This window comes from Phoca vitulina, unplaced genomic scaffold (assembly GCF_004348235.1).
Source record: "Phoca vitulina isolate PV1807 unplaced genomic scaffold, GSC_HSeal_1.0 scaffold8, whole genome shotgun sequence".
Lineage (NCBI taxonomy): Eukaryota > Metazoa > Chordata > Mammalia > Carnivora > Phocidae > Phoca > Phoca vitulina.
In genome coordinates this window covers 48,060,851-48,074,426 of record NW_022589711.1, presented here as the reverse complement: position 1 = coordinate 48,074,426, position 13,576 = coordinate 48,060,851, and the positions used below count along the sequence as shown (strand labels likewise).

The window sequence follows — 13,576 nt, the reverse complement described above, 5'->3', positions numbered from 1 at the left end:
GGCCATTGTAGGAGATAAGAAAACATCCGATGATGGGCGCCTGGGTGGCTCAGATGGTTAAGCGTCTGCCTTCGGCTCAGGTCATGATCCCAGGGTCCTGGGATCGAGTCCCGCATTGGGCTCCTTGCTCAGCGGGGAGTCTGCTTCTCCCTCTCCCTCTCCCCCTGCTTGTTTTCTCTCTGTCTCTCTCGCAAATGAATAAATAAAATCTTTAAAAAAAAAAAAAAAGAAAACATCCGATGACTTTAGGTACTTTCCAGAAAAAAAGGGTAAAAGCATTTGTCTTTTGATAGATATTGTCTAATTGCCCTTTTTTAAAAGATTTTATTTATTTATTTGAGAGAGAAAGCATGTGCATGCTTGGTGCACGAGTAGGAGAAGGAAGAAAGGGGCAGAGGGAGAGGGAGAAGCAGACACCCTGCTGAGCAGGGAGCCTGATGCGGGGCTCCAGCCCAGGACTCCCAGATCAAGACCTGAGCCAAAGGCAGATGCTTAGCCAACTGAACCACCCAGGCACCCCTCTAATTGCCCTTAAAGTTGTACCAATTTATGTTTCTATCCCCAGTGTATGATTTCTCAGTTTAAAAGCTACTTATTTATCGATAAAGCTATCTGGAAAGAAAAGTCCACAGACCTTTTGAGAACCAGTTTTCTCCCCCTTGATCCATTGTCCTCAAGACAGGAGGGAGAAGATGTATCTTACCCCTACCTTCAGGATGGTATATCTGATGAGGCTCCCCTTCTTTCCCAGAATGATGTAGCTGCTCCTACTGTTATTTTCTGCTGCTATAGTTAAATACTCTTCTTTTATTCACATATGGGAATATGTTACTAGGACTTGTTAGATTTATTATTTGAAGCATTATGTCAAATCCATTCTCAGTGTGTTTGTTTGGCTTTGGTATTAGTCTTGTGCCCCCAAGAGATCATTCATTACCTGGATTTTCTTTCATAGTCCACTACTACTAAAAATAGATAATCTGTTCTCTGTTATTCTCACTAATGGAGAGAAGAGGAAAAACTCTAACATAAAGTCCTATAAGATTGATATTTGACTTTTAAATACTTAGTATATCACCCTCTACTGAGAAAGTATAACATCATGCTCACTGTCAGGGAGAAATACTTGAAGGAATCCCATCTGTTATCACAGAGCAGGTATTGAGGGTGACTGGGACTGAGAAGCAATAAATTGGTAACTGATACCTTCATCCCTTTCACCTTCTCTGTCTCACCACTCTGGATCACTTCTTACTCACTGGGCAATTGGAGGGAGGTTTATTTTCAAAGCAAAGCTTAGTTATTAGTAATCAAGGCAGCCTGAAAATGAGAGAGCAAGCAGCGAGAGTATAGCTTAACTAATACTCTGTTTAAACATGACTGAAATTTAAGCATAAGCTGAAGGTGAGGATTTTGAAGTTTAGGACACATATGTTATGTAACTCTTCCCATTCACTTTTTTTTTTTTTTTTTTTTTAAGATTTTATCTACTCATTTGAGAGAGAGAGCATGAGGGAGCAAGCAAGAGAGCACAAGTGGCAGAGGGAGAGGGAGAAGCAGGCTCCCTGTTGGGCAGGGAGCCCGATGTGGGGCTCGATCCTAGGACCCTGGGATCATGACCTGAGCTGAAGGCAGATACTTAACCGACTAAGCCACCCAGGTGCCCCTTCCCATTCACTTCTAAAATAACTTCAAGAAAAAGCAATCATGAAATCCAGTTACACGAGCAGTTTGATGAAATCAGGCTAACAGAGAGTCAATGGATGTGATGTCCAAAAAGAGTCTTTGGAGCCAAGGAAGTCTGTGATATTATTCCTCACAACCCCAAAACCCATTTGCTCCCACTTTACATTCCTTCCATTAGGGTGAATATCCAGAGAACACCTTGAGAAAGGGGTATGCAAGGATGGAACACAGTGCCATTTCTATTTGTCAAATATGAAGTATTGAATCAGTGTGTTTTTGTAATAAATTCTTTCCTTTGGATTTAGGTGATCGGCCTGTGAGAGTTTATGCCGATGGAATATTTGACTTATTTCACTGTGGTCATGCCCGGGCTCTGATGCAAGCAAAGAACCTTTTCCCTAATACATACCTCATTGTAGGAGGTAAGAAAACATCTGATGACTCTAGGTGCTTTCCAGAAAAAAAAAAAATTATAGTAGCCTTTTTCTCCTCTTGTAACATGAATACTGGCTCTTGGTTTGGTTTTTAAATGAGGGATATAGAACGGCCTCTCTAAAACATGAAGTATATGAATTATATAAACCTGCTGAGAGAAGCTCCAAGCTCTTTGACCTGAGATGTCCAGTTTTTATCTCTGTTTTTAGCTGAGTTTCTGCAGTTTGGGGAGCAACAGTGACCCCTATTGCCTACTTAAGAACAGCATTTATTCTAGATTTCGGTTTGTCTTTTTTTTTTTTTTCCTTTAGACTTTATTTATTTGAGAGAGTGTGTGAGGGGAGTGGGAGGAGAGAGAAGCAGAGAGGGAGGGAGAAGGACAAGCAGACTCTGTGCTGAGCATGGAGCCCAACAGGGGTCTCGATCCCAGGACCCTGAGATCATGACCCAAGCTGAGACCAAGAGTCAGATGCTCAACTGACTGAGCCACCCAGGCATCCCTGTTTATCATTTTGAATCAACTGAAGTGCAAAAGTCTGTTAAGCAAATATTACGTGGTCCAGTACAGTCTTATGAAAATATAAGAAAACATTTTTAAAAACTTAAGTGATGCAGAAATTCACAGCAGGTTAATTTCAAAGCCAAAGATTTTAGGCCCTGTTGTATCCTCTCCTCTCCACAAAGTGTGAACATGCTTTTTATTGAGCATTGGTCCTGAAGATGTATCTTGGATTAGGAAAAGCATTGTTACTCAGACTGAGCTGTATCCAGAAAATTCTTCTCCAGGTGGGAAGATTGGTTGCAGTCCTAGGAAACGGGAGAGGTTGGTGACTGAGGATTGGTTAAGCAAAGGGACTTTGACTTACAACTTTATGATGTGGTGAACTCAGTTTGCAGTGATGAGCTTACGCACAACTTCAAAGGCTTCACGGTGATGAATGAAAATGAGCGCTATGATGCAGTGCAGCACTGCCGCTATGTGGATGAGGTGGTGAGGAATGCCCCCTGGACCCTGACACCAGAGTTCCTGGCAGAACACCGGGTAAGAAACTCAGCACATGTCCCCATTCCTTGTTCTGGAATTCCCTCAACTCTCAAGACTTCTGGGACTTGGGGTAGTTTTCCACTAGCCTTTTTTTTTTTATTTTATGCTCTATGTAAATTTCACATAGAAGAGATGACAGTGATATTACTACTAATAATAATCATCCCTAACATTTATATGGGGTTTGGTGGTTTACAAGCACTTTTACATCCATTAATATTTCATTTGCTCCCCAAAACAATCTTATTGGGTAGCTATTATTTCTACTATACATATGAGAACAGAGCCAGAGAAACCAGATGACCTGGTCTGGGATACACAGTAGCAGGGCTAGAAACTGAACTCTTCAGTTAAGTGATTTTTATACCCCCACACTATGAATGTGTTCATCCTCCTAAAATACCAGTCCTTTAGAATATACAGAGCCTCAGCTATGCTCTCAAGGAGTTCCAGGAAACATAGACTTCTCTTATACTGACTTAAATCTAGTTTCAGGGCTTTGATTTTGGGCTAGAAGTTGTATGGGATCAGAAACTGGGAGGTTTCCCACTTTTGCTCATTGAGTTAGTAGTATAAAACCCCTCACTCCTTTTAATTCTCACACGTTAAAGAAACAAGTTTCCTATAAATGGTGGGTATAAAAGGTGAGAAGGGTTTATCAGGTCAGGTCGAGGTCCCCAAGCTTGAGGAACCAGCAAGCATATTGTCAGTTCTCAGCAGGGGTATGTGGAATGTCAAAGGTGAGTTGTTCAATGAGGCAGAAAGAACAAAAGTAGCCAAAGTGCTTCAAAAGCAATACTTGGGGGTAGGCCTGAAGCTAAAGGGTATTTGTTAAAACTTTTGGGATTAGGACAGACCTTTTATAGTTCTCTAGCTTTTCTATATCAATACTTGACAGCCAGTGGTATCACAGGTGATGAATAAGATTATTCTCAGCAACCACAGCCAGGCAGGCCCAGGCAGAAGAGGTTAGAGGAACTTTTAACTTCCCATTTCTCCTTGTTAGCAGTGAATCCTCAGCCAGCAGTCTTTTTTTTTTTTTTTTTTTTAAAGATTTTATTTATTTATTTGAGAGAGAGAATGAGAGACAGAGAGCATGAGAGGGAGGAGGGTCAGAGGGAGAAGCAGACTCCCTGCCGAGCAGGGAGCCCGATGCGGGACTCGATCCCGGGACTCCAGGATCATGACCTGAGCCGAAGGCAGTCGCTTAACCAACTGAGCCACCCAGGCGCCCACAGCCAGCAGTCTTACTTGGCCACCATTCTTATTTTCAGTTTGCTGCCCATCGATCCCTGACAAATTGTTCATAGGTAATCAGGATGTTAGCTGAGAGTCTGACACACTCTTGATAGACATGCTTCACACTACAGTGGCTTCTGGGAATTAGGTATAGTAGTTGTATTAGCACTTACATTAGTAAAGGGCATATGGCCTACTAAGGAATGACCAAATAAGTAAGCTTAGCATATCTCTCTGAAAGATTATTGATCCCAGTGCTATTGATCTCTTTTCACTGTTGCAAGAGGTATTGACAGTAGTAAAATGATAGAGCCCAAGACCTAAAGGTCTTTTATGGCTTTGAATTTTACATTCCTCAGGAGTATAGATGTATCTGTTCTAGTAAAAGGGCTCTTGGTTGCTATTTTTATATTCCCACTCATCTCATGGACTGAGAGGGAAACCAGCTAAGGAAGAAGTGACCTCTTTTGCATATTTTTAGAAACCCTTATTTGACCAATCTTTATAGACCCAGGAGGATGGGGAGATTTCCTTTCTTCTTTCCTCAGGTCCGCTCACTAACTAACACACCAGCAAATCCTCCGGTTGTGTTTACTACAGCATGATGACTGGTGTGCAGTGTGAGGGTAGCGCTTCCAGTAGACCAGGAGAATTAGCTAAAAAAAGAAACTGGTCAACTTCATATTTATGAGTGATAAATAATTAGATTGGGTGGCTTGTGAATGAGTCACAGAATTTATGAAGCAAAGCAAGGAGAGATAAAGAAAAAAAGTCCATTTGAGGCCTGGCCTCCCCTTGTCCTTTATCTGGATCTGGGGGAGTATTTACTGGGAGAGTATTTTCTGGGGGAATATTTACTGGTTCTTTTTGATGGCAGTGATCCTGGGTTTTAAGTGATTTTTCCTTATTTCAGATTGATTTTGTAGCCCATGATGACATCCCTTATTCTTCTGCTGGGAGCGATGATGTTTATAAGCACATCAAGGAAGCAGGTGAGTAAGCTGATGTACATCCTCACTTTATGGAGTCTCAGGGGCAGTAACAGAGATTTAATGACATTGCTACTTTACAGAGGAAAATTTATACACTTAGAAATTCAATATACTTTCAGTCACACTTAAGATGTTTATGTGAGCATAGCACTGATATCCATCAATTCTCAGTCTAAACATCTACTTTTGATATCTCTTTTAATTTTAGGAATCTCTCTCCCAGGCCCATATTTTTTTTAATATTAGGGCCATATAGTTCTTCCTTTCCTTAGCCCTAGCCTTTGATTCAGTCCTCCTCCTGTATGTCAGCATCTCCAGACTTCACTCAGTAATAGAAGGTCATTTTTTGAGGAAAAGAATGTTGCTCCCAGTGTCCATCTAGTCCTACTGCCTGAGTTAACCAGAATGTCACAGTGTTTGTATGTGTTCTTGGATTAGGTATGTTTGCACCAACACAGAGGACAGAAGGTATCTCCACATCAGACATCATCACCCGAATTGTCCGGGACTATGATGTCTATGCCCGACGGAACCTACAGAGGGGCTACACAGCAAAGGAGCTCAATGTCAGCTTTATCAATGTGAGTTCGACTTCATCCCAGAGTTCCCTGGCCCTATAGGACACATGTTTGCCTCCTACTTTATCTGAGCTAAAGTTGCTTTTCAGTCTGCTGTAATTATCACCTCCAAAATTCAATGAATGCCTCTTTGCTGATTACACTGTGCTAAGCTCTTTACAAAAAGAATAAAACAGGCATTCTCTGCCTTTATGGTCTAGTATCAACACATTGATATAAAGACACACAGCCAATTAAATAAGAATATGTTACTGGAGGTGCCTGGGTGGCTCAGTCGTTAAGCATCCGCCTTTGGCTCAGGTCATGATCCCAGCGTCCTGGGATCAAGCCCCGCATTGGGCTCCCTGCTCAGCGGGAAGCCTGCTTCCTCCTCTCCCACTCCCCCTGCTTGTGTTCCCTCTCTCGCTGTGTCTCTCTCTGTCAAATAAATAAATAAAATCTCAAAAAAAAAATATGTTACTTAACATAGTACAGTATTTATATCAAATATATTTAAAACAGCTTTTTTTTTTTTTTTTTTGATTGGATGGTCTTTGGAAAATGTAATGAAAGTTGTGGGTCCTCTCCCTGTGTGGATAGTGGCACACAACATTTTCCATGCAATTTCTCAGGGCATGTGGACCTAGGTTTTAAAATTTGATTTATGAAAGCAAAGTGTATCTTAGCTTAATATTGCCTTTTAGACACAAACTGCTATACATGTTGTATATAAATTTTATCTTAATAAAGTTGATTTTAAAAGAAGAAAGCTGCTAACTATAATTCTATACAAGTAGTTTACCATGCTCCCTTACCTGCTGCCAGTTGTGTGAATAATGAATAGATGAAATGGTTTCATCAAAATGTGTTTATCTTTGCAGATAAACCCTAGCTGTTGTTAACCACCTACTACAGAATCTTTTTCAGGTGTTTAAAAATACTAAATATATTCCCGTTCCCCTTTATGATCTGGAAATTATGAAAATACTTTTCCTTTGGCTAAACATCCTCCCCCCACCCCCAGAGGGTTCATACCATTTTCCCTTCTGTTAGGGAAGCTGGTAGGACCATAGAGTATCATCTTCATTTTGCAAATGAGCAAACAGATCTGTAAATACTAAAAAATAAAACAAACAGCTCTTCTAAAATCATAGCATAAGCCAATGATAGAAAACATCCAGTATAATAAACAAATTAAGTAAAAGATCTGCCACTTCAACCTATTATAGTTGTCTTATTCTTGGCAATATTGTGCAGTAATCCTGTGGCTCCTTATGTATCTTCATCTAGAATGGGGTTTGGGTTATGTTGGGCATGTTTATGTTCCAAGTTTATGGTTTTTTTTTTTTTTAATTATTATGTTCAGTTAGCCAACGTCTTGTACATCACTAATTTTTGACGTAGTCTTAAAAAATCTGACTTCATTTGGCTATATGCCCATCTGTTACTGAGCATACTCTATATATTTAGTTTAGTCCAGGCTTCTACAATGTTTGGATTATCACACTTTCATATAAGATGACCATCCAGAGTATATTTAATCTGTTGTTATGAGAGAAACAAGGGATAGATTAGGGCAAAGTGAAATTCTAATGACTGGAAATAGTGTCAGTAGAGTGCTGAAATGTTTTTTTCTTCTTCTCCCTTTGGAATGGAGGTCAGAGTATTATTTCTCAAAACAATTATTTCTTTACTTAGGAGAAGAAATACCACTTGCAAGAGCGGGTTGACAAAGTAAAGAAGAAAGTGAAAGATGTGGAAGAAAAGTCAAAAGAATTTGTTCAGAAGGTCGAGGAAAAAAGCATTGATCTCATTCAGAAATGGGAGGAGAAATCCCGAGAATTCATTGGAAGTTTCCTGGAAATGTTTGGTCCAGAAGGAGCGCTGGTATGTTCTTTCCTGGTGGACAGTTTAGGGAATTTCAGGAAAATTTAGGGAATTTTCATGCTGTGGAAAGAATTATAGCATTATAGAAAGGGACATCAACATTAAGTAGTTATCTAATCTGTTCCTTATATTGGGCTGAACTATATTTCAACTATCCCCAAAAAGTTGTTTAAAATCGTTACAGAAAGAGGTTACACATTCTCCTAAATAATTTTGCCAGCTGTCAACCTCCAAATCTGGTGATAAGCAAGTAACCTTGCCCAGCTTGCTTCTGTATTATAGTTTTAGATAAAAAGGAAAGGAAAGAATGAAGAACAGTAAAAAGAAAGCTGCCTCCACTACAAACAGCTGCTGCAGAGCTGCTGCGTGAGGTTAGAGTTCTGTCCTTGAGGAGTAACAAGGTCTTTTCAAGCCAAATAGAAGGTGAATGTAGTTATTTAGCAAATGGGCCCTAGGATATCAGGAAGGATCTAACTGTGAAAGTATTTGATACCAGAACAGATTATTCAGGGAGAATATAGAATTTCCTTTTCAGAGAGCTAGAACTCTGAAACTTCCTTTTCAGAGAGCTAAAACTAGAATAGGTACTCTTTTGTCTGGGTTAGTTCCTTTGTTTTTGCCTGGAGCCTGGACTGCAGACCAAGTAGCCATTTAAGAATTCCTTTGACACAGAAGTCGAGAATTGGGTGACTGCAGATAACATGTGGAAACCCTTAGATAAGTAGCATAGCGTGGACTACTTTAGGGAGGAAATTGCTTAAAATTTTAGATATATCCCTCCCCTAGCTTATTCTATCACTTTTGACATTGCAGAGGGCACTCGTGATAATTTGAAGTCTCAGATCCTCCAATGGTGATTTAGTAAGATCCCTAGGTTTCTTCTAATTCTTCCTTTTGGTCTCCCTAGAAACATATGCTGAAAGAGGGGAAAGGCCGGATGCTGCAGGCCATCAGTCCAAAGCAGAGTCCCAGCAGCAGCCCCACTCGGGAACGCTCCCCCTCCCCGTCTTTTCGATGGCCCTTCTCTGGCAAGACTTCCCCGCCTTCCTCCCCAGCAAACCTCTCCAGGCACAAGGCTGCAGCCTATGATATCAGTGAGGATGAAGAAGACTAAGTTTTCATCCCTCCTTTCCTCTTCCCTCCCTCTGTCCCATCACCTTTGGAAGCTCTCTGTTGAATTTCAAATTGTGATTCCAACACTAAACCTAAGGACAGCTACAAAGGAAAGAAAGTTGGGGCAGGAGGACGTAGGATGGGATCAGACAGCCCATCCTCCAAGAGACATCACCTATCCACACGAAGAAAGAGGCTAACTACACCTCAGAAACCTGTTCTGCATCCATATACCCTCCCTACAGACTTTGCTTTACTGTTTTATGTTCATGTGATTTTGACAGGGAAATTGTCATTTTTATTAATTTTTTAAAAATTAGTCTTTCAAATGTTGTAAGTAGAACTAATTCTTTGCCCCTGAGGAGTGGGCAGAAGGAAGTGGTGTATTACCCAGAGGCCTTTTCTTCCTGATACACTATAGTGTTTGCCTTCTGTTGGTGGCTTGCCAAGTCCTTCAAGAAATGAGCCATGCTGATGAGTGATTTCAGGAGGAGGGGAAATAGCATAATTTTGGTGTCCTTAAAAAAAAGCTAAAAGCTGAGTAAACTCGGTCACAAACCCCCTCAATGTACTGCTGGCACATGTGTCAATGTGGCTGTGAGAAGAAGATCTGAGCCAAACTTTTCTTACTCCCTGAGGAGTTTCTTGTTGGACCCGATGGGGTCCATGGAAAGACACTGATGTGGATGGGACAGACCACATGGCATCAGCTGCGGTTTTCCTGCTGTGTTCATCTTCTCAGAAAACTCTGTTGCCCAGTTATTTGGGAGCTCTTGTCAATCTCTTTCCTACAGTCTACCTTTGAAGGAGGGAACACTTTCAGGTTTATTGTGATTGGGGAGGGGAGTGGGACAGTACTCAATCCTATAAAGGATCAGGTTAGGTTAATTTTCCCATCTGGGTGTAAGTCCCTGGCCCTGCTATTTCAATGCTTATTACCTAGCTTTTTACAGAGGATACTTTGTAAATGTCTGCAGTTTGAACATGATCTGTTAATCCATGTTGCTCAAAGCCATATTGAATATTTAGAGAGATTTGCACAGAATTTAAACACAAAAGTATAAAGAAACACCCCCCCTTCCTAAAGCCTTATCTTGAACTCTGTCCTTTTTAAGAATGTTCTTAACTGGAACTAATGCTCCAGGTGGTGTTTCTTTTCCTCTGAGGGTTGCAGTGGTTGGGACTTCCCTCCGCTGCCCCTCCAGCAGGCCACAAAACATTACAAGAGAATGGCAGGTTCTCTCCCTTTCCCACGTGTGCCTGGTGGTTATGGTCCCACTTCTCCTGTTAGGTTGCCCAGGAGGATTCGTCACTTATATTCCACATCAGAGATGCTGAAGCTTAACACTTGCAGTTGAGCATGAGCTCATTTTAAGCCTCTAGCATTCTGCAGCTACATGACCGAGCAGACCATCATCTTCAATAATCCTGTAGCTGGGTTCAGGGGTAAAATTGCTTATGTCCAGGCCCCACCCTGTCACTTATAAATACCCCTTGTGGGGGTGGAGTTTTGGTGTTTTCAGCTAAGAAAACTGCGTTTTATCTTTTCTTGCCCCTATGCTAGGGCTGTGAGCATCTCATAGTCTCTTCCCTAAATACTTTCTGGTAAAACCTGCTCTTCTGCCTGAGGATCAGAGGCTAGAATCACTGCCTGCTTGCACAGCAGGACTACCTGGTTTCCTAAAACTCCGATCACCCAGAGAGACAGAGTAGAGACAAAGAGAGGGAAATCTCTTGTTGTCCTGACGGCTTATGTAAACTACATTTCTGACTCTTCTCATGAAGTGCTATTTTTGCTATCAAATACGGTTTACATGAGCTTTGACTTGGAATCCTTTTTTTGAAACAGTTCAAGTTCTTGTTTTCCTACATTAACCAGCTTCATAGGATCACTTTAACTTTTCTGCTTTAGTCTTCCCTCTTTGGGCATTCTGCCTATCTCTGTCTTATTCTCCCTGGTATAGAAAGATGATGAAATCATCACTGAAGGTCACCTACCTGTTCCCTCAAAGTACATATTGGCCAAGTGTATTTGGCAAGGGAGATGCTCAGAATGTGGTTTTCCTCCCTGCATGTCACTCCTCTCAAGTTTACTGTCTAGACCTCTTCCTCTGCTCTGTCAATGGACTACTTTGGGCATTCCCTGCCCTTGGAATATAACCGCTGTGCTGATAAGTTCTGTGAGACCGCCAGGGCCAGCATATGCACACGTGCTTGGAAAGCCCTCTCACCCCTTTTGACGAGCCTCTGTGGCCTCAGTCTCCTAACACTACTGCATCCTCAAATAATTTTGACTTAAGGCTAAAACTTTTATTGTGTGGCATATTAGCTACTTTGGGATAAATGTGATCCTAGGTGCTGGACAAGGATGTGTGGAGGGAAGAAGCTGTTGGGATGATGTGTTATTTGATCATTTGTGCCTAATTAAATGAAGTTAGTGGTTTGCCTACCATGACCATGCCTGTGATCTGTAAATCTTCTATTATTAATTTTAATATTAAGTATTAATATTGATTTCTAATATTAATATTAATTAGCTATTTCCCTGAATCCCACACACAAAGCAATAAGCCAAATGTAGCAGAGATGGGAGATCCTTAAACACTGGTTGGCTTCAGAGCTCAGTCTGTAAGACAGAAGAATGGAGACAAACCCAGGAGCTGGTGCTGGGGAGGTGCTACTTCATTTACCTTGAGATGGCTGGGCAGAAAGTTTGCTCTTTTCATACACTAGACTCAGTAGCACTAAGGAATAGTGGTTGAAACTTTAGAGGAGTAGAAACAGATTCTTTGTAGTGCTGCAGCTGTTTCTGATAGCTAGAGCCAAAGACCATTATTTCGCTGAGGCTTGGGTAAGAAGGCTGGGGATAGGAGGAGGTTGAAGATGCTAAATAAGAAAAAATATGAAGCATCATGAGGTCAAGAGAACTTTTGACTTTTTCAGATTGCCGATAACCCAGCACCCGAGTTAGATTTTTCTTATTTTACTTGTGACCACACAACTGGTCAGGCAGCCTCTGGATATTCCACACCCCGCCCCCCCCAGATGGTTCTTCACAGTGCTTTTGTTTCTCCGGATTATCTTGATTTGTGGGTAGCTTTTGTTATTCTGGAGCTCATTGCTTTTTTGACCCTGTTCTAGATCTCTGTCTAAAATCTTTCCAAATCAATTATATTTTGCTGCTTTTTCTTTAATTCCCTAAAAGCCTTAGCTTCTACATTTTCTGTCAGCACACACTTTCACCAGAAGTTGAACTAATACAGGTAGGAAAAAAAGCTCCCTTAGCAATGTTTTTAACTAATGGTTTTTTTTTTTTTTAAGCTTACCAATATAAGTATTTTTAAAGATTGTATTTTTCAAAATCATACAATGATTGTTCTTGTTTTCTCTCATAGAATAGATTGTCATGGGATAAAGAGTGGTCCCTAGCTTCTATTTTTCCAAGTAAGTAGGACATGTTCTTGGGATTATACTATTAAATGTTAATTTTCTTTAAAAGAAAGAAGAAAGATTTTCTGTCTGCCAAAGTTGTATGTTAATTCTCAGATTAGGATAGAAAACAAAAGTGCTAGGTTTAACACTAGGATGACTCAGGTTGTGTTCCTTTAGGTTTAAAGAGGGCTTTCCCACCCTTCTTAGGGGGGCACTGACTGTTTTAAACACAGAGAGTTGAGTGGTTGCTTTGTATTGAGGATCTTGAAAAGAAAAGGGCGTGTGGGAAGAAACACTGGCCTTGGTGTGAATGTTAGCCCCATCCCTAGTGCCATCATCCATAGGGCGTTTTCCTCAATCCGTGTTCAGTACATTGTTTTCCTATGTGAGTGTTATTAATTTGTTCAGTTATTTTGGCCTTTGTCATTAGGCAAATAAAGGCAAAGTGGTTTTACCTAATGTTCCATTTCCTGTGTTTTTGACCTGGTATACATGTGTATAAGATGTTTTATGTATTTGGGACTTTTACCTATACCCTCAGTTCCTTTGCTTTTGCATCGTAATTTGTCTCCTCAAAATTGTTCCATGACCATATTATCAGGGAAATCCTTTTGCAGCTTTGCATAGAAGGCCCAAAAAGCCATTGTGCCTCTAAGGGAAGCTGATCCAGACCTATGAGGTCTAATGTCATCAGTGTCCTAATGACATCTTCAGGAGTCTGGTTTCTTTTGAGACTTCAGGTTTGTACTATTTTTGCCTGGTTGAGCTCCTTTTTTTTTTTTTTTTTTTTGGTTGACATACAATGTTACATTAGTTTTAGGTGTACAACTTAGTGGTTTGACAAGTTTATACATTCTGCTATGCTCACCACAAGTATATCTACCATCTGTCCCATTACATTGCTATTACAATATCATTCACTGTATTCCTTTTTTTTTTTTTAAGATTTTATTTATTTATTTATTTGAGAGAGTGAGAGCAGGTATGCATGGGCAGAGGGAGAGGGAGAGTCTTAAGCAGACTTTGCACTGAGCACTGAGCCCAACACAGGGCTTGATCTCATGACCCTGAGATCATGACCTGAGCCAAACTCAAGAGTCAGATGCTTAACCAACTGAGCCAGCCAGGCCCCCCTCATTGACTGTATTCCTTATGCTCTGCTTTTTATTCTTGTGACTAACTCATTCCAC

At 40.8% G+C, this 13,576-nt stretch overlaps 1 protein-coding gene across 3 annotated transcripts in view; it reads left to right on the top strand.

Moving 5' to 3' along the window:
- PCYT1A (phosphate cytidylyltransferase 1, choline, alpha) overlaps positions 1–12,840 on the top strand; it is a 62,618-nt gene extending 49,778 nt beyond the window's left edge. For all 3 annotated transcript variants that reach the window (XM_032406800.1, XM_032406802.1, XM_032406801.1), the window contains 6 exons: positions 1,992–2,108; positions 3,012–3,163; positions 5,319–5,397; positions 5,836–5,978; positions 7,653–7,841; positions 8,749–12,840. In XM_032406800.1, the coding sequence (XP_032262691.1) occupies positions 1,992–2,108; positions 3,012–3,163; positions 5,319–5,397; positions 5,836–5,978; positions 7,653–7,841; positions 8,749–8,955 (887 nt within the window). In that variant the 3' untranslated portion in view covers positions 8,956–12,840. The remainder of the gene's footprint in view (positions 1–1,991; positions 2,109–3,011; positions 3,164–5,318; positions 5,398–5,835; positions 5,979–7,652; positions 7,842–8,748) is intronic.
- Positions 12,841–13,576: the final 736 nt, after the last annotated feature.